We start from the raw sequence: 27,653 nt of genomic DNA, 5'->3' as shown, positions 1-27,653 counted from the left end.
ACTAAAAAGAATAGATTTAATTATAGAGTGCGTGTGATTAGATTGTTTATCTACATAGTATAATAAATTAAGTTTATAATATGGGTAATTTTAAAAAGATATAATGTTCTTTTTTGTTATTTTCCACGGCAATATTTACTGTATAGCTATGCAATAGTTTTATTTTATTAACATTTGTATGTCTTTTGAGTAAATAGAACATCCTCCGATAAAGCTTCTCCATATCGGCAAGAGTAAATAAATCTCTTTCAGTATGAATAAACCGACCAGGTTGGTTACATGTGCGGAATATGTCGTTAAACACCTTTAGGAGAAAACAGAATAGTGTAACTCATTTAATGATTGGAAACAATTTGTTAAAAAATTAATCCAATAATTATGACACTAGGAACAATCGCTTAAGGATACTGACTTCACATTTACTAAATAGTCGAAGAAAATAAGAAACTTGAGAATATTATTAAGTTTCTTACCGTTCCTCGACATTTTTGTAGACGTAAATTTAACTTATATTTTGAGAAGAAAATTCTTGCAGAATTTTTAATTTTGATTTCAAATGATGTATTTTCAAATAAGTTGCACCAAAAGAAGTCATGCAGCCTGGATATTACTAAGGAGGTTCACTCTTCCAGATCTTGCCACCTGATTTTCGGGTGAGGTAAGTTTATTTTTTGTTGTCTAAAGCGCCCTTACCGGTGAATGCTGATGGGAATGCACTGGCAATGTTTACTAGGCCAGAGTTACCCTCGTTTAGGGGAGCCAGCTGGAACTTCATACTTTCTGACCTTGTGCCACATCTTGCTGAGGTGGGCAGAAAGTAAATATAAATATCTATCACGTTAACAGAGATAGACATACACGTATTTACTCATTTTCGGCAAATTTTCTAGAAATAATCATACGCATCTATGAAAAGTATTAATCAAATCAAAGCTTGAAAAATTATCAATAGAAAATAATAACCTGAATTATAAAAACACTTGCTGCGAACAACCGGAAGTAGAGAAATAAAAGAAAAGAAAAGTCATATAGAATTGATAGAAACGAACTGGCAATCAACTACTATTGATTCGAGTGATTACTGCAAAGCATGTGTAGTCAATCTAAAAATGCAGATAAAACACGCTTGAAACTTTATACATATGTTGTTAATAAAAACCACAAATACCCGCTGTATTAACCGAGCCGTGAAACTTTTGAAATATTGTTTTTCAACACGCTGACGAAGCCCAAGTTGTGCAAATTTGATGAACGGTTATATTCTTATATACCAACCCGGAGACTGAAACAATTCTACGCAATGTTATCTATATATATAAAAGCGAAAATGTATGTATGTATGTATGTATGTATGTATATGTGTATGTTTGGATGTCTGATAAAAATTTTTGACAGACGCGACGAAAATTCAAAAATTCGGTATCACATCGAAGCTCCATCCTTTGCTCGAAAAATATCGAAAGATTGGCCAAAAACGTTAACTTTTTCACTCCGAAATCGACAATTTTTGACAGAGGGGGGTCAACAAAAACGGTCCTCTTGTGACAATGACCGATTCTACGCATGCGTCAGATGACGTCGTGACCTGATTTACTTTAAATAGTTGAAAAACCGAACATGTTTTATGTACGTCGCGTTAGCTCAGTTGGTTAAGGCCTTGGTTCATTATCGAAACAGTTTGGGTTCGAATCGTGGTGTGAGATTTTCTTTTTTCGATTTTTTAAATTTAAATATTGAACCAGTGTTATTTAAGCCATTTTTCACGTAACGTTCATTTTTCTGCTTTTTTTTTAATTTTTTACTTCGCTTATTCTTAGCGACACCCAAAAACACCCGGGTACCCACTGATTTTTTAAATTTTAATATCGAAACAGGCTTATTTAAGCCATTTTTAACGTGTTCGTTTTCTGTTTTCATCGTTCCTTTGCCTTACGTTAGTTTTTTTGTGTGTGTTTTTTTATTGTTTGATCGCGTAGCGGGGAAAACAGAAACTGGCTTCCGCAACTTGACGTTGTCGCACCTGCTAATTTCGGTTTATAAACGTCAACTTAACACATTTATCAATTCATCTGTTCCCGTGGTCGAGATGGTTATGTTGCAGGGTTTTTCTCCCTATTTCCTTTCCACCTCCGCGTCAAACGTTCGGGGTTCAAGCCTACCTTTATACTAAAACTATTTTTTTTCTTTTACACCTGCAAACAACCGGCCAACGTTTTTTTTATAGGGTTGTTTTAATCTACCCCCACCAACACACACCTCCAAACACCCGGGCAACGCCGGGTACCCCCGCTAGTCTCTATATATATAAAAGCGAAAATGTGTGTGTGTTTGTATGTCTCGCAAAAACTTTCGACAGAGGCGACGGATTTTCACAAGTTAGGTATCATTTTGAAGCTCCACATCTTGGACGACAAATATCGAAAAATTGGACAAAAACATTCATTCCTTCATCCTTAATGGCTCTCTTTTTTACAAGGAGGGGTAAAAAAATGGTATCTTCATGACAAGATGGCTTTACGCATGCGTCATTACGCGCAAAAGACGTTGTACATTGAATTCGTATTGAATGTTATAAAAACCGATCTACTTTCATCCACGCGTCTATAGCGCGATGGGTTATCTAAAGATTTTAGGTTCAATCCCAGTCATCAGATATACTTATTTTCTCGATTTTTAAACATTTAATATTCAAAACGAGGTTATTTATACCATTTTTTTTTTTCGCTGGTTTTTTTTTCTCCCTTTTTGTTTTTTTTGTTTTTTTTATGCGATTGTTTTAAAGAAGTTTTACGTTCGTTCGCTGTTTTATTTGTTTTGTTCTTCTGATTTCTTTTTTAAAGTTTAAACAGGGTTATTATTATTTTTGCCCCTCCCCCTTACATATACACCTCCAAACACGCGGGCAACGCCGTTCTTTTTTGGGAGGAGGGGGTTTGTTTTCCCGATTTTTGAAAAAAGTTTTACGTTCGTTGGTTGTTTTTTTTGGGGGGGTCCGTTTTTTTAAGAAGTTCTTTATCCCCCCTACACACACACCTCCAAACACCCAGGCAATGCTGGGTACCCCCGCTAGTGACCAATAAAAGAAAGACTTTCCGAAAATGCGTAAATTCTTTTATGTCTATTAACGTGGTATCTTTAAATATATATAGAGAGAAATTCTGCAATCTGTCATGAATAATGTTTTGGAAAGCGCACAAATATGCAAAGCTAAAAATTAAAAGACATTATTTTTCATAAATAAACATTGTTTGAATTTTGCATATTTTTTAAAATTTCCTAATGTCTTAGTCATATTGTATTATATATCAAAATCAACAACAAATCTAGTAAAATATATAAGCGATAAGCATAAAATATGGCTTCATAACGTATTGGATTAGACGCCGGACTGTAATACATAAGTTCCGAGATTTGATTCCTAGAAACATTCAAGCTCCGCTGAAAAGGGGTAAAGCACCGAAACATTATGTATTAACAGTCTGGCGTCTAATCCAATACGCTCTGAAGCCATATCTTATTTTAATCGCTTATACATTTTACTAGATCTGTTGTTGATTTTTTAAACGATGATGCGGTTAATTTAGCGTCTCCACCTTGAAGATCCTGTTTTTTTAGAAAATCGCCCTTATTTTTATTCCTAGAAACAGTCAAGCTACGCTGAAGAGGGGTAAGGTCCCGAAACATGCATGCCCGTAGATTATTGTTTTAAAAAATAAATATTATCTATATACCTATAAAAGTGAACGTGTCTGTGAATCTGTGTATCTGTGTGTCCGTGTGTCTGTCTGTGTGTCTGTCTGTCTGTCTGTCTGTCTGTGTACATTTCCCTACGCAATAACTGTCAATCTTTAGTCTACAGACTCGAAATTTGATATACAGGGTACTGAGATTTGGGAAAATCGATGTGATCGGTTTTCGGCCAGAAATTTGTCTGCTAAGAGGTCAAAGTTCAACGATTTGAACTTTGAGAACTCTACCAAACTCCTCCGACAATTTGGGGTCTAAACACTTGAAATTTTAGATATAGGTTCCTTGGACATGGATCTACCTTAATAACTTGATTTGAGCCCAAAGTAATAAATTTTAAGGGATCATAATAGGGGTCAAAGTTTAGAAAATTGACCCCCTTTTTTATTGCTCAACATACACCTCCAAACACCCGGGCAACGCCAGGCTGAAATGTTAGTATATCTATATAAGTAAAAATGTCTGTCCTTCTTTTCTCTATGAGAGTTAAGAAAGACTACTATAAAGAAAGGCATTACTTTACATATTCACATTTTTTAATATATACATATGCACATAACCTTATGAACAGTACATAGGGCCCGAGCAAAGCCGGGCGGTACAGCTAGTATATATATATATATATATATATATATATATATATATATATATATATATTGTGTCTAAATAAAAATAAGGGCAATTTTCTAAGAAAACAAGGCCTTCAAGGTGGAGACGCTGTTAGCCATATCATCGTTTAAAAAAATCAATGACAAATCTACGATAAATATATAAGTTATAAAAATAAACAATAAAATTGTCTATGACTTCATAGCGTAATAGATTAGTTGCCGGACTGTTAATACATAAGAAATGGGGTACGATTCCTAGAAACAGTCAAACTGCCCTGAAGAGGGGTAAGGCCCCGAAACATGCATATCCGTAGATTACTGTTAAAAAATTTTTTTTTTAATTATTTGCTACGTTCAAATCAAAATAAAAGCGATTTTCTAAGAAAAAAGATCTTCACGGTGGAGACGTTAACAGTATCATCGTTTAAAAAACCCAACAACTTTCTTTAAGGACAGATATCGTAATCACCTAACATCGTTTAAGCAAGATACTGAGAAAGAAAATAACACTACAAGTAACGAAAACAACAATAATGTAGATAAAAATAAACAATAGAAGAGATTATAACAATAATAGAGACAATCACTATAATGAAGACACCACAGAACCAATAGCAATAACGAAAATAACAAGAAAAAAACTAGCAGTATGAGTTAAGGAATTAAAGAAAAATAAAACATAATATAAATTAAGATGGTCCATAGTAGGTAGAACGCAAAAATATAAACCAAGCAAATCAAAAAGATGCAACCTTTGCATACTAGAAGCGTACCATATACTAATATCAGAAGAAAAATTATTAAACAGACGACAAGATGTAATTCACGACAGAAATCGATACTTAATTTCAATTTTTTTAGACCAGACTAAAAACAACAACATAAACGGAAATGTAGGGCGAGTAACTTAAAAAAACATAGATCAATCGACCATGTAAGAATAATGTAAAATAAATAGAACAACATAATGGGACATAATGAAAAAACTGGATAATTGTTATTAAAAATAGATAAAATGAAAAAGACAGAAACAATTAAATGAGAAACATGAATAAAAACTAAATGGTATAATAAAGGTAACGAAAACGATGTAAGGGAAGTAACTCTAGTAATAAAAATATATTCCATGAAAGTGGCCTCCCTTTAAAACAAAGGAATTAACTAATCAATAATAATTCGAAACCAAACAAAATGAATATTAGAATAAATACGCATAAATGTAGTAATAAAAGTTATAAAAACATGGGAAAGAATAAATAATAGAAAAAACTGAAATTAAGACTAAAACAAAAAATTAAAAAATACGAAAATAAGGTTTCAAACAAGAATTTTGGTTTGTACGGTACTCAAGATGGTCGACCTGTAACAAGGTGAGGATGGAATTTCTTTTGGCCAAACGAACGCACCAGGTTTATCATGTACAAAATTAACTTTTTTTTTTTTTGGTAACATCGGTGGAAATCATATCTGATGAGTTGATGAAAAAGAATTTTTTTCTGAAAACATAAAATTGTCATCTCATTAACGAAACAGGTGTAATGAAGAGATCCACGATGAAATAAACAAGAGTTACATAAAAGAAAAAATGTAAGTCTTTGAATTTCAACAAAATTTTGTACTATATATGATCAGCACCTATAAAATAGATACTCTATAGCTTTACTCGAAATTAACGGTGATTCAGTTTTTATCATTAGTCTCAACCCGTTAAATGAAAACGGTATACATTGAAATTAACAATATTTCAAAAATAAACATATATATATTAAAGATAATATATTGGGTATGCGGGTATACCTACTACCTCAGGGAGATGAACGCTTCTGCCTTGCATAGTTTCAGGTCACCCTTCGGCAAGGTGTAGTACCTGTTAGCCTCCCTCTCAAGTTCTGGATGGTTACTATATTGTGAGAACTAGGGATATATATATACATATGTATGTTTGCTTGCTTATGTGTATGTGTGTGTACATGTCCAGCTGCCGGAGAGGTTAAAACTCCGTGATAATAAAACATGCACACTATGCCACTGCTCAGTCATCTCACTATTTCAGTTGGTCACTGTGCAACCAGTGGTAGGGTGCGAGAGGGTACAATATGCGTAGCACAAGCATGTTGTGCCGCGATCGTTATGTGCAGATATCTTTCGAAGAAAAATAAAGTCCTATGGCGATAGGTGAGTGGCGACGTGCATAGGTTAGCGGGCTAGAAGTGCATAGCTGCAAATCTGCACATAGTCGGCCAGTGATTTATCTAACATCGTCGACTAAATCGCTTACAGGGTGGAAGCAACTTCGGTGGATGATCTGGCGGCTGAGCAACCTTTTCTAGGGATACACTGCTCACCCACGAATTTGGGAAGGGTCTAGAAAAGGTGACCTATAAATTGTCTACCCTTTTATTAGCTGGTCGGCTTCCTGTGGTCGACAGCTGCTCTATATTTGCAGGAGAAACAAGATAAAGTTGAAGAAAAATAATAAACAAGGACAATCAAAATTTTATCAGGAAAGGAATAACCTAACTGTTGCTACGTGGAATGTGAGAACTTTGCTAGATATCCTGGATAGTGAAAGACCTGAGCGTAGGAGAGCTATTGTTTCGAGAGTGATCGCTAGGTACAGCATAGACATTGCAGCATTGTCTGAAACACGGTTGAGTGGTGAGGATCAATTGGTGGAAGTGGGCTCGGGATACACCTTTTTTTGAAAAGGAAAACCATCGGGGCTGAGAGGAGAGGATGGAATTGGCTTTGCAGTGCGTTCTGATTTGGTGAAGAGGATTGAACAGCCAATCTGTGTAAGTGACAGAATTATGCTGATGCGCTTCCCTCTTGCACACAGTAGGTATATGACGATTTTATGTGTATGCCCCTACCATGGGTCATGATGAAGACTCCATCACGGCGTTTTACCGAGATCTCAGTCGTATCATTTCCTCTAATCCTTTATCTGAGAAGATCTTACTCATGGGTGATTTAAATGCAAGGGTTGGCAAGGATCATCGCACATGGGACTCACTCGGCCGGTTTGGTGTAGGTAGAGTCAACAGTAATAGTCTGCATCTTCTCCATCTATGCAGTTTTACCTTGCTATCTGTAACACTTTCTTCAGCTACAAAGAGGTCCATAGGTTTACCTGGACTCATCCTTGTTCAAAACAGGGTCACTTGATTGATTACATTATTTCCAGGAAGGCAGATTTGCGGGACGTCTGTAGTGTGCGTGTTATGCGTGGAGCTGAATGCGGCACAGATCACTTTTTGGTACGCGGGAAGTTGAAAATCTGTATAAGGAGGGAGTGTAGATCCAAGTGTACGTGAAAAGCTTCGATCCGTAGTTAATTCTGCTGATTTTGATGGGTCGCGGGCGCATTTTAAAAATACAATCTATGAAATAAATGTAGATGTTCTTGGCTTCCGCAAATCTAAACATCAGGATTGGTTTGATGATAATGATTCTGAAATTACTCAACTCTTAAATGCTAAAAATGAGTTGCACCATAAAATGTTGTCTGCCTTTCATGGAGGTCGAGAGTTCCTCCAACAGTCACTAAAAGCAAACAAGGGTATTCTCCAAAAGCGACTCCGCCAAATGAAGAATCAATGGTGGGCTAAACTCGCCAACCAAATCCAGATGGCTTTTGATTGTAAAGACCTCAAACGCATATACCATTTGCTTTTAAAAGCTTTTGGTCATCAAACACTGTCTACATCTCCCCTACTCTCAAGTGATGGAATTGCCCTTATAAAGAATCCTAACAAGATTCTCCTTCGTTGAACCGAGCATTATTCTGATCTCTTTGACAACCCCTCTAATGTTGATGAGGACGTCATCAATGAATTTTTATCACAACGGAAGCTTATCCATAAAATGTCTGTGTTCCCATCTGAGAATGAAATTAGAGATGCAATCAAGGAAGCGAATGTTGGGAGGGCTCTAGGGCTTGATGGTATTCCTGTGGAAGTCCTCTTACATGGGGGTGATAAACTTGTTCATGAAATTCTTCATGTCTGGAAGGGTGTTCCCGTCCATCAGGATTGGGTTGATGCAATTCTTATATCACTATACAAGGGAAAGTGGCCCAGGACCGACTGTGGAAGTTATAGTGGGATAAGTTTGTTGGAAGCAGTTGGCAAAGTATTTTCCAGAATTCTACTCAATAGATTGTTAAAGTATCCATCCGTCATTCCAGAATGCCAAAGTTGCTTTCGTCCGGGCAGAGGAACCACGAACATGATCTTCTCTGCTCGGCAGTTGCAGGAGAAATGTACTGAACACCGTGTTCCGCTTTATCAGGTTTTTGTTGATTTCACTAAGGTTTTTGATACGGTGAACAGAAGTGTCCTATGGATAATTCTGGGGAAGTTGGGATGCCCACCTCAATTTCTATGATTACTCAGGGAGCTCCACACTAATATGAAGGCTCGCCTGAACTTCAACGGATGCCTATCGGAACCCATATCGGTTGACAATGGTGTGAAGCAGGGTGATATCCTAGCACCTACACTTTTTTCAATTTATTTTGCAACTATGTTATCGTATGTCTTTAGGGAATGTTTTCTAGGTGTTTATTTGCGTTTCAGAACCACAGGTAGGGTCTTTGATCTTCGTCGTTTTCATGCTTCTACAAGGACCTTTCGTGAATTGTTTTATGCGGATGACGCCGATCTCATGGCCCATGGTCAGAGAGATATGCAGGGTATCATGGATCTGTTTTCGGGGCCTGTGCGCCTTTGGGCTTACTATTAGTCTTAAGAAGACTAAAGTCATGTTCACACCTCCACCCGGTAGTTTGTATGTGGAACCAAATATTTTCGTCAACAACCAGAGACTTGTCGTGGTTGACACATTTGTGTATTTGGGTAGTACTCTCGCTAGAGATGGAACCCTAGATGCTGAAGTCAACTATAGGATACAGCGTGCCACTAAGACTTTTGGTGGCTTAGAGAAGCGAGTGTGGTCTGACAGGGGTAATAACTATTCATACAAAGATCAGTGTCTATCATCCCTGCTTTACGCTTCTGAGGCCTGGACAACTTATGGTAGACACATAAAAGTCATGGAGAGAGTGCACCAGAAATTCTTGAGACACATTCTGGGCATCAGGTGGAGCACTTTTATACATTATATGGATGTTCTCATGCGGGCTGACGTACCTTGTATCGAGAAGTTGATTATACGCAACCAGATGAGGTGGGCTGGACATCTGACAAGGATGGACGACGATAGATTGCCAAGGCGTCTGTTCTATGGTGAAATTACACAAGGAAAACGTCCACAATATAAACCGAGGAAACGCTTCAAGGATAACATCAAAGATAATCTTAAAGCTCTTGGTATTGACGTGTTCAGTTGGGAAAGTGCTTCCAATGATCGTAAAAGTGGCGCTCCTTGGTCTATCATGGCTGTGATAGTTTTGAGAAGAAAAAATATGAGCATGCAAAAATGAAACGTGATATCCGGAGGAAAAACCTGTCAGATATATCAGGTCTGTCAGAGGATTTCATGCAGAACCACACCTGTGATTTATGCGGTAAAATGACTTTATCCGGAGCTGGCCTAGCTAGCCACAAGCATTCACATGGAAATCAATCTTTTTTTGATGGGGAAAACATTGAAAGGCACAGATGTTCTGTTTGCTCTGTGGTCTGTAAATCGGGTGGAGGCTTGAAGCGTCCACATGAGCAGCACCAGTTGGCATCGTTCAATCTCAGCTTAAGTGTGACCTTTGCAACAGATTGTGTAAGAGCAGGGAGGGTCTGAAGAGCCACCTTCGTTCTCACAGAAAATAGGAATTGATGCATCTTGATCACATCTTCACATATATATATGTATGTGTGTGTATAAGTGTATATATGTGTATATAATTAAAAAAAAAACTTTTTTTTAATATTTCAAAAATACATGAAAATGAATGAGTATAAAGCAAGGGAAAGATGGTCTTCTTCTGTCAAGAAGTGACAATTACCATATATTAAAGATACCACGTTAATAGATAGACACAAAAGAATTTACTCATTTCCGGAAAGTCTTTCTTTTATTGATCACAATATATATATATATATATATATATATATATATATATATATATATATATATATATATATATATATATATATATGCGTATAAAATGGAGTGTTTTAGGATTTTGCATCGAGCTGACTCTCAAAATCACTTGCGGATTTTGGAGTCAGTCTCTACTCTATTCTCTTACGCTGACAGCCTTTCTGTCGACAGGAGTTCGTCAGATCGTTAGACTTATTTGGGGATATATTTTAACTCTCTCTTTGCCCCACTTGTATATATTTTATTCGTATTCCCACCCGTTTTTCCCCTCTCCTTCGGTAAAATGCCACATAAGTCTGTTCTTCGAGTTATTTTATTTATTTATTTATTTATTTTTCATCAATAATTAACTCGGGTTTTGCCGGCTATTTTGTTTAAAGCAATATATATATATATATATATATATATATATATATATATATATATATATATATATATATATATATATATATATACTAGCAAAAGTACCTGTTGTTAACTGGGTTCAAAAACAGCCTACAGAAAATGGACTCTGATTTATGAAAGTATGATAGGTTCTGAAAAGGAGGGGTTGTAAATTTGGGTTGAATTTGGGGGTAGCAAAATATGATGAAAGTAAAAATAAAATAGATAAACCCCATAATTTATTATGCCATAACTGTTCACACCGAAACACTTATCACAATATTCTGTGGATCTATATTAAAAAAACCTTGTTAAACTTTGTGACATATTTTCATTCTACGAACACCCTGCGAACGATCACCCCATAATTTTATTATATCATATTTCTTCAAACTGAAACATAATTATCAAAGTATACTTACGCAGATAGATATGAAAAGTCTTTATTAAAGTTTGTGCCTATTTCCATTCTGTGGAGGGCAGGCGCGAACGCAGACCCCACAATTTTATTATACCATCCCTATTTAAGTTAAAACATACTTATCTAAGCATTATTATGTACATCTATATCAAAAACACTTGCAAACGTTTTTATTTATTTATTTTTTTTCCATACTTTGTGGACCAGGCACGAGCGCAGACCCCACAGTTTTAATGAACCACCGTTCTGCCAGATCAAGCATACCCATTCCTGTGTCTCGATACATCTTCTATCATTATATGTAATCAGTTTTTTAAAATAGTCAACCATATAGGAGCCTATTCGTGACCAGACACACACAGACACACACGCGCGTACACACACACACACACACACACATTCAGTTTTATATTTTAATGCTTGAAGAATAACATATATTAAATATAAGTAGAAACGAATATATTGATTATAATGTAATTTAACTACTTGGGGCGGTGATTACATATGAATAAACAACATAAATTTTTCATTTAGATAGCTCAATAGCATAATAATAGAGCAATAAATATTTTCTTTAAAGATATCAGGTTTATAGGGATGGACACACAAGTATTTGCCCATTTTCGGAAAGTTTTCTAGAAATAATAATAATAATACGTATGTTTGGAAAGTATTAATTAAATCATAACTTGAAAAATTAATCAATAGAAAATAATTAATTAATTAATTAATAATAGAAACGAAATTGCCACGAAAAGTCGACTTTTTCTTTGAGACAGTTGAGTTAGGTAAAAAAAGTAATCCACTTAGAAAATAAGATACATCTAATCTTTTTATACAAGTCAATCGACTGTTAAAATTAAATAGATTAGCTGAAAATGTAAATAGATTAGCTGAAATTAAATAGATTATGGATAATGTAATATTTAAATCCCATGTATTTGTGCGAAAGGAGAGTAAAACATTAGAGAAACTCTATTTCGAAACCCTAAGAGATCCCTCGGCATGGCTAACCCACATTGGCTTATTCGGTGAATAGTGCACCTTCGTCGATTGATGTCGCTTCTAATCATGACATGCAGCTGATACTCCACTAGATTAGATGAACTGTAATATAATTGATCCATCAATCAGAGTGAAAGTTAATGTTCTTAACGTCTTTATTAAGTCAACGTTTGAGATGTAAAAGAGAAGTTAGAATATGCAGATGTCTATTGTCTGATTCCAGGAAGAGGCCAATTGATATCTGGGATCTTCGACTGAAGTAAAACCAAATAAAAAAGTGATAGAGAAACGTCTTTGATGTAGGTATGGATGGAGGCGAGAGTGGCGAGTTAAAAAGAAAGGGAGAGGAAAGAGACATCGAGTGAAAGCGAAAACGAGTATAGAGCGAAGGAACGCGAGAGAGAAAGATCAAGTAAGCTGGAAAGAAAGAAAGAGGAAGAGAGGAAAACGGATAAGCAAATGTATGTGCAGTAGAAAGAAAGAGGTAGTAAGGCTATGTGTGTGTGTGTGTGTGTGTGTGTGTGTGTGTGTGTGTGTGTGTGTGTGTGTGTGTGTGTGTGTGAAAGAGAGAAATGGAAAGAGGGGGTAAACAGTAAATAAACTATGTGATATTTTCGATGATAGATGTAAATAAACGTCTTTTCGATGGAAAATTTCGGACATTAAATGTAAATATCGCGTGTTATTAAACCAATCAGAACGAAGAGAATCAAACTCATTTTCAACCAACTAATCGCCGACAAGAACGTAATAAAGATGGCCGATAACCTCTATTCTCATGTCTGCTTATATTTTGAGGAAAAACGATGTCAAAAATTCAAAATATGTATCTGTATGGTCGCTTTAAAAGAAACGTTTTTTTATATATAAAATAAAATAAAGAATGTTATTGCGATTGGCGACAGAGACAAACATTTCGTCTCTCGGAGTAAGTAAACAGCATTCATTTTCTGGTCACATAGCAATGTAAACTGATTTTCCACCTGCGAGAGCAATTCTTTATGGAATGCGTATTTTTCCGTATACTAATTTAAATATGTGTGTCTATAATTGAACTGATTTGCCCATTGTGTGTGTGTGTGTGTGTGTGTGTGTGTGTGTGTGTGTGTGTGTGTGTGTGTGTGTGTGTGTGTGTGTGTTCTCGTTCTCCGTGATAAAAGCGTTGTTTCAATTTTCAAATGAAATACGGATGATATACGATGGAAGAATTTAGGAGTAGAAATCTGTGTATTGTTCGTCAACGGTGATATTTTCTAATGTCCAGAAGATTACGGTTGGAGTGTGTGGCATGAAGTTAATGTTGTGTTCTCCGTGAGACAAGCGTTGTTTAAATCTAATATATAAACGGCTATATGTCGGTCTGTCTATCTGTCTGTCTGTCTGTCTGTGTCTCTATAGTTTCAAACTCTATCTCCTTCAAGATTAAAAGTCGCAGAGCGGCGCTAGGGACCTCAAATGATTGGATGTTTTACGGGTCATTCTTTTATGTGTCTTTAGTCGTTTAAAATTGTTTTTAAAGGATCAAAAAATTGAAAAAATCGTTAAACATTTTGTACATTCATCTTAGTTTATTTTTAATTTTTAATTTTTAATCGGTTCATATTACGTTGGTACAGTAGTATCATCACCAACTTTGAATGCTACAGTTTCGCTTTCGATTCTAGCTGATGGCATCTAAATACTTTTTTTTTCGTTTAAAATCACGACTCTATAATAATACTAGCAGGGGTGCCCGGCGTTGCTCGGGTGTTTGGAGGTGTATGCTGTGCAAAAAAAGCAAAAAAACAAAAAAAAATAGTTAATTTTGTAAAACTTTGACCCCTATTATGACCCCTTAAAATTTCAAGCGTCTAGACCCAAAATTGTCGGAGGAGTTTGGTAGAGTTCTTAAAGGTCAAATCGTTGAAATTTGACCCCTTAACAGCCAAATTTCTGGCTGATACCCGTCACATCGATTTTCCCAAATCTCAGTACCCGGTATTTCAAATTTCGAGTCTATAGACTAAAAATTGACAGAGTTATTGCGTAGGGAAATGTACACAGACAGACAGACACGTTCACTTTTATAGATATATAGATATAGATATACGAAATCTGTGCAAATTAAAATATTATATTTAAGCGTATTTTACGCCCGGGCATAGCAGGACCCCCCCCCCCGCTAGTTTTAAAATAAAATTTAATTTAAACAACGCTTGGTTTTAAGTTACTTGTCTTCTGGTCGAGGTGGCTCAGTTCTTCTTTGGTCCAGCCTATGAACGGTCGAGAGTACCTTACTAGTGATACTGCCCATGTTTTTATAACTTTTATTAGATTCCTACGATATAATTTACTTTCTAAGAGTTTTCTTGTTTCATGGGTATTCTTTTCTTATTTTCTTTTTAATTTGTTTGGAGTTGATGATGTCTACTTCAAATAATTCCAGATATTTGTAGATGTCATACCATCCGTTAACTCTAGTTTCCCGTTTCTTATAACTAGCAGTGCGCACTTTTCAGTTTCAAATTCCATTTGGATATCCTAGCTGAAGATTCGGGTTGTGTTTATTAGCATTTCTAGTTCTTTTTGTTTCTTGCAAAAGTTTCAGGTCGTTCAGGTATTCATTTTTTTTCTGTGTTTGTAAACTTGTATCCAGCCTGGCATTTTGTTAATATATTGTTAAGAGGCATTATGGCTATGATGAACAGTATTGGTGATTTTACTGAGAAGATACCTCTCTGTAGTTTTATCTCGGTTATGTATTATCCTTCAGTTGTCAGTTTCCATGTTCTCGTTGCTTTTTTAATTAAATTGATGATCTTCTCTGACATTTTGTGCATTTTTATGGAAATCGCTCCAGACAAGGCATGAAGCCACTTGATGTAAGAAACTAAAAATAGTACTTCAAGGTCAAAAACTTGCCAACAATAATGTTACATTAAATAGGTACTGATGCAGAAACGGCAATGTTTTCCTCTTTTTTGTCAGATACATCACTCATGTAATGTGAGGACTAAAAGACAAAATAAGGGAAACGAGAATTATGCGACTGCCGAAAGCAAATCCAAGATTCATTTTTACTCTCATTAATAGTATTCTTCTATTGTTTTATTGTTTTATTATTATCATTATCATTATCATTATCATTAGTAGTAGTAGTAGTAGTAGTAGTAGTAGTAGTAGTAGTAGTAGTAGTAAGAATTATCAGGCAAAAACTACTCACTATTAACAACTGGCGGTGTTCCCTGAAGGGGCAGCAAGTCTTACCAGATTTCCTGTACTCTCCACCTTTGATAATCTTGGCAAATGCATTTGCGTTATTGCAACAGCCGCTTGTCATTGATTTCTTGCTGGTGATTATCATTGATCTTCACTGGAATTTGGTAACAATAAGCCAAGGTCCCAGTCATTTTGCCACTCATCGGGTGGAAGTGTGTTTAGTGCTTTTCCGCCTCAGTCTTTCCATCCTCATTGACCCTTCTTGACTATTTGATGTGATGTCAGTCGATGCTGACATTACACTTTTTATTTTTATTTTATTTTATGAGAGGCGTAGTTAACTTAACATTTTGCGGTTTCGATTTTCTTGGTTCTCTGTGATTGTATACTCTTTTTTATTTCTGTTGCAGTATTTAAGTTACTGGTTAGTAGTTTATGTGGTTTGGATTTTAAGTTATAAGAGTTTCTTTAATATTTCAGTTGTGTTCATTATTGCTATCCGTTGTATTTTCTCTGATTTTCCCTTGATTCCATTTTTTTCCATTCGTTTTACGAAGTTTTTCGTGATTGCTCCTTGTGCTCATACGATTATTGACGTTATCTTGACTTTCTTTATTTTCCAGATTCTTTTCAGTTCTGTTTAGTTGCGTAAATTTACTTTGCTCCTCCGTCATGTTCACCCTATGACTTCTGGGACGGCAAAATCTACGATTTGCCAGCCTTTTTCCTCCTTGTTAACGATGGTATCCGGTCTCTTTACTTTGATGTGTTTATCCATTTGTACCTCCATGTCCCATAGGATTTTGTTTCCAGTTTTCAGTACGGCTACCGGTTTGTGTTTGTACCATTTGTTTGGGAATTCAAGATGCAGTTGTTTACATAGTTCCATGTGTACTGTACTCAACATCTGGTCGTATCTGTTCTTATATTCTTTTCGGATGAGTGTGTTGCATTCACTTATTAAGTGGTTTATCGTTTTGTCTAGTATTATTATTATTATTATTATAATTATTATTATTATTATTATAATTATTATTATTATAATTATTATTATTATTATTATAATTATTATTATTATTATTATTATAATTATTATTGTTATTATTATAATTATTGTTATTATTATTGTTGTTGTTGCTGTTGTTGTTGTTGTTGTTGCTGTTGTTGTTGTTGTTGTTGTTTGTTTGTTTGTTTGTCTGTTTGTTTGTTTGTTTGTTTGTCTGTTTGTTTGTTTGTTTGTTTGTTGCATCGGTAAAATTTTATTTTGTTTTCTTTATTTACAGAAATCGGGGGTCATTGGATCGGGGCCGAGAAGTTCGATTATGGTTGGTACTGGGTGCGTGGTTGTGACGCGGTGGATCCAGTTCTTGACCCTCCTTGGCGATATAATCACTCAGTCAGCTACACACGTGCAATTATCTGGGGAGACAAATGGTCAGGGAAGTATGCCAGACAATATTACCGATTTGTCTGCGAAGAAGAACCATTCAAAGAAGGTGAGAGTAGTAGTTGATTAATCACAGATACATTTAAACATTGCTAATATATATATATATATATATATATATATATATATATATATATATATATATATATATATATATATATATATATATATATATATATATATATATATATATATATATATATGTATATATTACGAATGTGTTCCATCTCACGTTTTCTCCTTGGCATAAAACTAAGGGAAACTAAATACATCTTACTTTACCTATTCTTAAGCCTGGCAGTTGCGATCCAGCATTTCATAATGATCAATTAATTAGTTTATCTAATACATATATAAACATACTCACATACCTAACGTTATATATATATATATATATATATATATATATATATATATATATATATATATATATCATCTCCAGACAACTGTTTCCTCGTTCACGACTCATCAGTGTTGCTAGGCTTAACGAGATTCAAAACCGGGAAGCCACTGAATTCGCATCTTGAATGAGAAATTATATATTTGAATGAAACCATTCGTTTGTGTACGTTGCTACTATACTATTACTTTTAACTAGATCCATTTTCGCGCATTCGTTCGACAATTGTTCATTACTTTGATTTCAACAGTCACCACAATAACACTGTCGGCTACCTTAAGTAAAATATCCCCAATTATTTGAATTTGTTTATTAGATCCCGGCAAAATGTTAGTCGGTATTAAATTCAGTTCGGATTAGGGTTATATTAGTGTTTATCTTGAGTGTCATTGTAACGTCACGTAGTTACAATGTTTGTTGCCTTAGATATGGTCTTTTTTCGTTTCACAGAAAAAAATTCGTCTCTTATTAACATATTATAAGATAACGCTCAAGTGGAGATGTCTCTCTTTCTTTCTATTTTAAATAGTTGGGATTGAACCGCCGCCATACAGCAACACAAAGCATTCTCTCTTCTCCTTTCTTCTGCAATGCAGTAACAATCAAAGAAAAAAAAATACTAACTCAATCGCGCATGTCCTTTGTGGTTTTATTTCCTTACATTGCTGCAAAGTTACATACAAAGTAAACTTCTCGCCATCTGGAGGAAGTAAACTGAAGACATCTTCAAAAAAGACGTTCAAATTTAACTAGAGATAGTTGCTAAAGAAAGATTTTGCTATCTTCTTTGCTTGTATTTTGAATTCCATGTTTCCTCGATTGTGCTAACATACAGAAATTCTAATTTTATGTGGACAAACATCTTATATCCCAACTCCTCACTTAGAATGTTCTTTATAAATTTGACTCCTAATCACAGTATGTTTCAACGACAATGTGCTGTGTTTGAAATAAATAAAAGTAAAATTAAAAATGTGTCACTTCTGTCCATGATCATATGTCCTGACACGTAGCCCTAATTCAATCTTAAACTATTAACGGAATTTTCCACGTCTCTGCTTAATATATACTTTATGTGGAGAATTCCTTCTCTAAGACCAAAAATCAAGAATTAAAATAAATAAACAACAAATCGAGCTTCGAGACGAAGCCAATATTAACCGAATCTATCGTTTGAAAAAAAAAAAAAAAAAAAAAAAAAAACGAATCTAAATTTATAAGCGATAAAAAATAAACAGCAAATTCATCTAGGTTTCGTGGCCTAACGGTTAAGGCGTCGGACTGTGGAAACATGGTCTGAAGTTCGATCCCTAGAAACAGCTGAGCTACGCTGATGACAGTTAATTAACTCGAAACATGCGTGTATGTAAATTACTGTTTTAACAATAATAAAATATATATATATATAGAGAGAGAGAGAATAAATGACAAAAAGTTATATTCCAAAATTCGTGATGTTGACCATCTTATAATTTATTCCTTTAATTCAGTTGACTTATACTGAATTAAAGTAATAAATTATAAGATGGTCAACATCATGAATTTTGGAATATAACTTTTTGTCATTTATTCTCTATATTGCTCTGTAATTACTATGAGCTTCTTAAATAAGGATTGATATATATTATAAGAAAATATATTTCTACAGAAATATATATATATATATATATATATATATATATATATATATATATATATTACAATAGAAAGATGCGAGTATAAAAAAGGAATATGGTTAAGCTTAAACATGAGAAAGTAAGGGGCTAGTTCCTAAAACTGGAAATGAAAAGGACAAGATATTCTAGTAAAAAATATAATAAATTTATAACTTAAAATATTGCAGCATTAAGGATTGATTATATAATTTTATAAATTGAATTAATAGAAAATTATTAATGCTGCAATATTTTAAGTTATAAATTTATATATTTTCTACTATAATATCTTGTCCTTTCTTTTCCAGTTTTAAAGACAAGTCCTTGACTTTTCTATGTTTAAGCTTAACCATATTACTTTTCATGCTCGCATTTTTCTATTGTGATCCATGATTTTTCCTGACGTCCAGTAAGTTCTTTGTTTAATTTCAGTTTTATTTTTTGCCCCTATAAACATAACATACACATATGTAATAAGAATGTACAGCACTCATCTGCTTTCAATAAAATCCTCAAAATGATAGTATTTGCATTCTTTCATTCTCTCTATTTCATTTGTTAAGTCTCTTTTCGCGAGAGTGGTGAATTACTAGCAACACTACTCAGTGAGGTGACATGGTTGCTATGGAAACCAACCATAAAAAATGTCGCTCACCTCCTTACGTTTTTTTTACGATTTTGAATACCAGTAAATTCATTATAACTTTTGTTTTACTGAACGAAAGTTGAACATTTTGTTTTTCACAATATAGCTGAGAAGGTGATCTATGAACTGTATTGAAACTTGTTCGAAAAATAAGTGAGCGGTGAAGTTCTAAATGACTAAAACTGCCACTTAACCATACATTCAAACACTGCACTGTTTGAATCACACACACACACACACACACACACACACACACACACACACACACACATATATATATATATAAAAAAAAAGTTAATTCTCTATACCATGGATCTATCATACTGCCTACTAACACACAATTTTACGTTAACCTTTCAGACTACGAACTTACAGACGCACAAAAAGAATTCTTAAACCTTGGACCTAACTGTCACCTCACACCACAATTCAACCATCAAAACAAAAAAGCCGAAATTGAATTACTCTATGAACGCATTACTAACCTAGAAAAAGAAAACAAAATCACCACTCACCCTGGGTTAAGAGATATCCTAAAAGCGGAAGCTATAAAAACCCGATTCTATAAAAAACACAACTCAGTACTTACTACCGATTTAAAAAATGCTGCCAAAGAACTACGTAACCACCCTAATATAGTTATAAAAAAAGCTGATAAATCCAATATTTTCGTCATTCTCAATAAATCCGATTATGATGAAAAACTTAAAAATATTATTAATGATAATACGAAATTTAAAAAAATTAGTAAGAATCCTACTAATACACTTAAAACGCAAGTCAATAAACTAATTACAGCTAATAATGCACAAATTGGTAATTATCAACTCCCTAAAATAATTGGAGACTATAAACCTGGTTACTTATATGGCACAGTCAAGACACATAAACCTGATTTCCCTCTCCGACCTATTATATCCCAAATTCCGACTCCCATCTATCGCCTAACAAAAACACTAAACGAACTTATCAGCCCATATATTCCTAGTAAATATAGCGTTAAGTCCACACACGAACTAATACAAATATTAAAATCAATGCAACCAGAAAACAAAATAATTTCTTCCCTTGACGTAGAAAGTTTATTTACAAATGTACCTGTAGTAGAAACAATAGATATAATTATCAAGAACATTTATAATAATCCATCACTCCCCCCACTTAAAATTAACAAAAGAGTTTTTAAAAAATTGTTACTAATTTGCACTACAGAAGTACCCTTCTATGACCACAATGGTAACATTTATACTCAAATAGACGGTGTAGCAATGGGATCAGTCCTCGGACCAACCCTAAGTGAATTCTACATGGCTGACTTAGAGAACAAAATATTTAAAAACAACATAAAACCCCCAATTTATGTACGCTACGTGGATGACATTCTCATTTTAGCTGAAAATAATGAACAGATACACCAATTACAGCACCTCTTTCAAGAAAATTCAATTTTAAAATTCACAGTAGAGTTAAATAATAACAATAAAATTCCATTTCTTGATGTCCTTATTGATACGTCTAATAACACTTGTAATACATCTGTATATAAAAAACCAACTAGCATAAACTCTAGCCTCCTGAACTTTAAAAGTGAGTGTCCACAAAGGTACAAAATAGCCATAATAAACAATTTACTAAATCGCGCTAAAATGATATCCTCCACAAAAAAAGCATTGCTAATTGAAATAAAAAACATTAAACAAGTACTCATCAATAATCATTTCCCCAATTACATTGTTGATTAACAAATAAAAAAAATGCTACAATCTTCCGATAACCAGAATAATAACGTTAGCCAACACCGCAATGCAAACCCCATTAATATATTTTACCAAAATCAAATGACGCCTAATTTCAGAATCGAAGAAAATGCAATAAAAAATATTATACGAAGATACTTGACGCCTGTTGATAGTAATTTTAAAATTAAATTTATTATCTATTATAGGAAATTTCGAACACAAAACCTTGTGGTTAAAAACAACTCTTCACCGGCGATAAAAGCGTTGGAACAAACCAATGTAGTGTATAAATTTAAATGCTCTATTGGAGAATGTAACTCCAAAAATAATACATACATTGGGCATACAACAACAACGTTGTCCCGGCGAATAACTATGCACCTTAACGACACAAGCGCGATTTACAAACATTTAAAAAAAGAACATAGCTGTCCCCCCTCCAATGTTAGAAAGGTCCTCGTTGAAAACACAAAAATTATACAACGGGAAAATAATGTAAAAAAATTAAAGATTCTTGAAGCGTCGTATATTAGAACTCTTCAACCTAATATAAATGACATTGCATTTCAAAAAAGTAGTAACGTTCTGAAATGTCTTGCGTAGTCCGTGTTGGACGGACTTCGTACATGGTGTCTATGAACTTGCTGGTTTTAACACTCGAATTTTTAATCGACTTTTATTCTTAATCGACTTTTATTTTAACTCATCACTGACTATATATATTTTAGTTTTCATTTTCAATCCTCATTTTCGCAATCCTGTATTTTTAACACCTGATGATGATTCATGGACGAATCGAAAGCGCTCGTAACAGCAACATGTATGGATCCTTTATAAATATTTTTGATTTTGAAACAAAAAAGACAATACGAAAAATTGAAAAATTAAAAAAAAGAATTATAAGAAAAAAAGTCTCCGTTGTATTTAATAATATTTGCTTGAATATATATATATATATATATATATATATATATATATATATATATATATATACCCAATAATCGTTAATTCCAATAGTTGGGAATGAAAGAGAATAATGGAAAAAAATAGAATGGAATGTCTAACCTTAAATGCTGAATGAGGATTAAATAAGTATAAGGTAATGTTGGTCTTTATTTCCCGATTAAATAAAATATAAACCTTAAATGGTCTTAAATCTAAGAAATAAGGTAGCCGATATTTTTGTAAACAAAGAAGCAAGCCTAGATCGAATACGAAACTAACATAATCGTAACGATTAAGCCTGGTTGATTTGGCCATATTATAAATATAAAAAATAAAATACTAAAAAAGAAATTTCAAAAATAAATTATGTGAAATAAAGAAATATAGAAACATAATTTAAGAAATCAACGAATAGTATTATTAAAAGATATTAAATGGATACAGGTTTTTGTGGTAACTTCTTATGACAGGTTTTAAAATAGTGATACGAAAATTTGGAGATATATAAATATTTAAATAAACTCCTGACAAAGATGCGTCCGGGATAAATGTTTTCGCATGCTTTATTTCCTGTAAGGGAAATGTCTTTACATAATGTTCTATTGTTAAAGTATTTATTATTCAATAAGTCTGAAGAAAGGCTATTTATGTGAAAATTTTCAAACACCATAATGTTTGAATTTGTCTAATTAGTCTCGAAACTAACAATGAAATACATTTTTTGTTGCTATCATTTCTTTTTTTGAAGACTTGGTTATATATGTAAAAAATTAATACGAAAAAGATGTTTAAATCTTTTCTGTATGTATTTCCAGTGTGTTGATGTGTAGGAATTTCAAAAGCACATAATTTTCGACCGATCCTTCGGTTTTCTCTCTTTCTTTCTCTCTCTCTCTCTCTCTCTCTCTCTCTCTCTCTCTCTATATATATATATATATATATATATATATATATATATATATATATATATATATATGTATATATATATATATATATATATATATATATATAAAGGTAGGTGAACGTTTGTGTGTGTGTCTGGTCACGAATAGGCTCCTATATGGTTGACTATTATAGAAAACTGATCACATATAATGATAGAAGATGTATCGAGACACAGGAATGGGTATGTTTGATCTGGCATAATGATGATTCATTAAAATTGTGGGGTCTGCGTTCGCGCCTGGTCTACAAAGTATGGAAATAAAAAATTAAAAATTAAAAAAAAACGTTTATAAGTATTTTTGATATAGATGTACATAAGAATAATTTGATAAGTATGTTTTAACTTAAATAGGGATGGTATAATAAAATTGTGGGGTCTGCGTTCGCACTTGGCCTCTATAGAATGGAAATAGGCACAAACTTTAATAAAGACTTTCCATATCTATCTGCGTAAGTATACCGGAGAGATACACAGCTGTGATTGGTTGGAGAGGATGACATATTCAGCCAAAGAAGTAATTTGAAATAGTTGACAAGAGAAACGTAGCAATGTGTCGGCATTCTTTGCCACAGCCACGTGGATAAGAAAACGACAATTAAAAATGTCTGCGAACGTATGAAGCAACCCTCCCGTTTTGTAGAAATATTAATATTAAAAAATTCTATCCCTTTCATTGTTATAAATTAATCCACAATGCCGAATCCGTGATCACGTAAGGTCGGCTTAATTAATACTTTGGTACATAGAGCCCTGATGATTTGTTCACCTAACAGATTGGACGCCGAACTCGATAAGATCAGGGAAATATTCATCAATAATGGTTATCCTGTTAACCTTATTGATGACTGTATTTTCAAAAAGGTTGCGGATTTTAAATCCCCTAAATGTTTGGACCTTTGAAATGTCCGGTTTATTTAAAAGTACCGTGGATTGGGGAAAAGAGTAACAGACTTTGCAAACAGATTCGCAGAAGTATTTATGATTGCTTTTATTCTGTGTCCTTGCGTTTGGTATATACTACGAGACCTGCATTTCCTTCTTTTCGCAAGGACAGTTTGCCTTACATCCAAAATAGCAATATTGTATATCAATTCAAATGCCAGTGCGATGCTGGTTATGTTGGGCGAACATCATTGCATCTTTTGACTCCTATAAACCAGTATGTTCCATCGAAGATCAGACAAGGGAGGATTGGGTCTGGTAGTCTCCCTCCTTCTGCTATTGGCCAGCATTTGGTTGACAACCCGTCCTGTGCCGATAGATTTAAAATAGAATGATTCGAAGTGCTACATAGAGCGGACTCTAGAAACCATTTAAAGATTTTGAAGTATGTCTCTATTGCGGTGCGGAAACCTTCTTTGTGCCGGCAGAAAGAAACATCTAACGCATTGTTTCTCTTTGGGGAACTTTGAATCTTTTCTCCCAATTCCCCCCTCATTGTGCCAATATTTTAATCGCTTTTTTAAACGTTAATAAACTTTATTTTAGTGTCCCCGTATTTTTGGCACATTCAATAGTTCCCCATCAGAACTCTTTACTTTCGACATAGTATTATTATTTTACGCTATCGATTTTCTCCTGATGAGATGATAGCTGAAAGAGCTCTCGAGAGACTTTCGCCCATTATATTTAAAACTGTATATAAATTCTGTACCTCTAAACATTTATATATATATATATATATATATATATATATATATATATATATATATAGTGTAATAAAATAGTTCCAACGTTCAAGTTTCCTCAGAAGGTAATTTATTGCTTTTCAAAAGTGACCATTACAATATTGTTTACGTACAAAATTATGTCTTTGCTGCATTTTTAGTCACTTACTCATCAGATGTTCACTATAAAAGCATAACACCATTTTGAACAACTTACATGGTTCATACAACTGACATACTGCCATTTCCCATTACGAATATATATATATATATATATATATATATATATATATATATATATATATATATACACTAGTCATACGCAGTATTTGCCCGACTTGGTTTTTGGAGTTCTGTTTAGACATGCATCGATTCGGGTTAAAATTAGTTAGGGCTAAGTTTAGTCGAGAGCTAGAGTCCAAAAGTCTTAACAAACATCAAACACTCGTCTATCGCCGTGCAAAATGCAGAATAAACGTCAGTCTTGAATGCATCGCGGAATCGTGGCCAAAAAAATCGATTTTTCTATACAAATACTTAATGGCATAAATGGAGTCCATCCTTTTGAGCAATAAAATGGCTTTGTTGTTTTTGTCGTTTTGTCTTTTTACTATAATTTGCATTTTGTCTATTATAACGGCAAATGAATTGGAGAGAAACAGTTTGCAACAGACTTTGTGATTTAATTAACCGATTTCATGTTGATCATTTAATTTTTGTTTTATTTTTCAACAGAAATTTGTGATGGATTCCGCAGTTTTGAAAGGGTCCACGAGTGGTCATCGGACGCGTTGTTTCGTAGCTTCAACACACTTCACGAGGTAGACTGTGGCAGAATGTGCCTCGCTGATCCTGACTGCAAAGGTTTCCGATTCCGGAAGAGTGGCCACCACAAGTGCGCTCTCTACAATCGGGGCAATACGACGACAGAAAAGAAAACAATTTGCGATGTTCCGGGTGAAGTTTGCTACAAAAGAATGGAACGTTGCTTTTCATAAAATGACATATTTAATTTTTCAAGATATCATAATTCATTCATTTTTATTTTATATTTTTACATTTATAAAGTTTATGTTTTTATACTAATGGGTCACTTGAGAAGAATTAATGAGTTCATCAGATAAACGATGAGACAACACCTTGAGGATTGGAGACAATAGTTGAAGCGTAACAGAATTTGATTATTTATGAGGACGGCTCGATATGAATTTGTTTACATTGCATTAGAAAAAACTATGTTGTAGTCAGTTGAGAAATAGCCTCTCGGTATTGTGCTCCACAGACAGGTACATTTTGAAAATAAACTTTGTTCATGAAAATTCCGTTTCGTTTTAAGTAAACAAATAAATAAAATAAATGTCTTTACAGTGGTCGTAGGCAGATGAGATTTTATTGTCAATGTTTTACATGAGTAAACCAAAGATTGGAGCTCAATCGAGCGCACTTATCACGTAGTGTTATTAAAAACTCCTATTGCTTTATGCCTTGTGTAGTTTTTATATTCGATATTTTTGTTGTAGCGGAATCGTCCTGATTAGTTAGATAATATGTCTTATTGTTAAATTCTAAAGCTAAACCGAAATTATACGTGAAACCAACTGCGTCACAAATGAACATTCGTCAACTGAATGTTACCAATTGATGCCTGACTTTTAACATAGAAAATGTTAACTTCTTTCTGGATATCACACAATATTGCGTACGTAGTACGCCTCCGATGAATATTTACAAGTGTTTAAGTATAATTGATGAACATACTGTGCATGTGTTGGATCTTCATTCATATTTGTTTTGTGGCTTTCCTACATGTCAACCGCGATTCCTACATGTCAACCGTGTAGTTGGTCATAATATTATTAAATCCACGTTAATAGCTAAATTCGGCATTGTGGATTAATTTATAACAATGAAAGGGATAGAAACGGGAGGGTTGCTTCATACGTTCGCAGAAATTTTTAATTGTCGTTTTCTTATCAACGTGGCTGTGGCAAAGAATGCCCACACATTGCTACGTTTCTCTTGTCAACTATTTCAAATTACTTCTTTAACTGTGTAACCAATCACAGATGTGTATCTCTCCGACCGTCTTCATCCTCTAACAAGGTGAACAATCAGCACAAAATGAAAAGTATATTTTCACCGAAATAATATTTATTATCAAAGAAAAAATATTTCTATGAATGGTAAAATCCTAGACTTTCTCTACTATTATATAAAACGAACTTTATCCGTGTGTGAGTGAGTGAGTTCCCTATGAACTCGAAAACGGCTTAGCCGTTTTTTTTATGAAATTTCACACGAAGGTACTTTATGTGCGTGGCAGTTTTCTCAAATAGATTCTGAATCAGAATGTCTTCGATAAGTTTTGATAATCGGTAATTGAAATAATCCGATCAAGATGTAATTGGTGATTTTGACTAAAGTTAACACCTTACAAAGCCTAACATCACAAGTGCATTTCAGAAGTTTTATTACCACATAAGCCAAAAGGCATATCAAATGAATAGTAGGCTCTTTTATATGACAGGGACACGTTCGAAATGAATGTTTATGTTTAAAGCACAATTGCACCATGATACTTGGCTTTTTCATTTAAAACTTAAATTCAAGCCATTGCCAACGACAAAAGCAGTAAGGTCAGCCATAAAAAAGTAAGAGTAGGTTCTTTGATATGACAAGGACACGTTCGGAATGAATGTTTCTAGAGCACAATTGAACCATGATACTTGACTTTTGCATTTTAAACTTTAATTCAAGCTATCATATATAACAATTTTTT

The 27,653-nt window shown here is 33.9% G+C and overlaps 1 protein-coding gene across 1 annotated transcript in view; it reads left to right on the top strand.

Moving 5' to 3' along the window:
• LOC145248953 (uncharacterized) overlaps positions 1-26,355 on the top strand; it is a 58,040-nt gene extending 31,685 nt beyond the window's left edge. The window contains exons 3-4 of the mRNA XM_080110754.1: positions 16,713-16,925; positions 25,610-26,355. Of these exons, the coding sequence (XP_079966880.1) occupies positions 16,713-16,925; positions 25,610-25,872 (476 nt within the window). The 3' untranslated portion in view covers positions 25,873-26,355. The remainder of the gene's footprint in view (positions 1-16,712; positions 16,926-25,609) is intronic.
• Positions 26,356-27,653: the final 1,298 nt, after the last annotated feature.

Source organism: Euprymna scolopes, chromosome 27, assembly GCF_053919585.1.
Source record: "Euprymna scolopes isolate OS-2025 chromosome 27, ASM5391958v1, whole genome shotgun sequence".
Lineage (NCBI taxonomy): Eukaryota > Metazoa > Mollusca > Cephalopoda > Sepiida > Sepiolidae > Euprymna > Euprymna scolopes.
The sequence above is the reverse complement of the archived record's forward strand: the minus strand, read 5'-3'. Positions and strand labels throughout refer to the sequence as shown.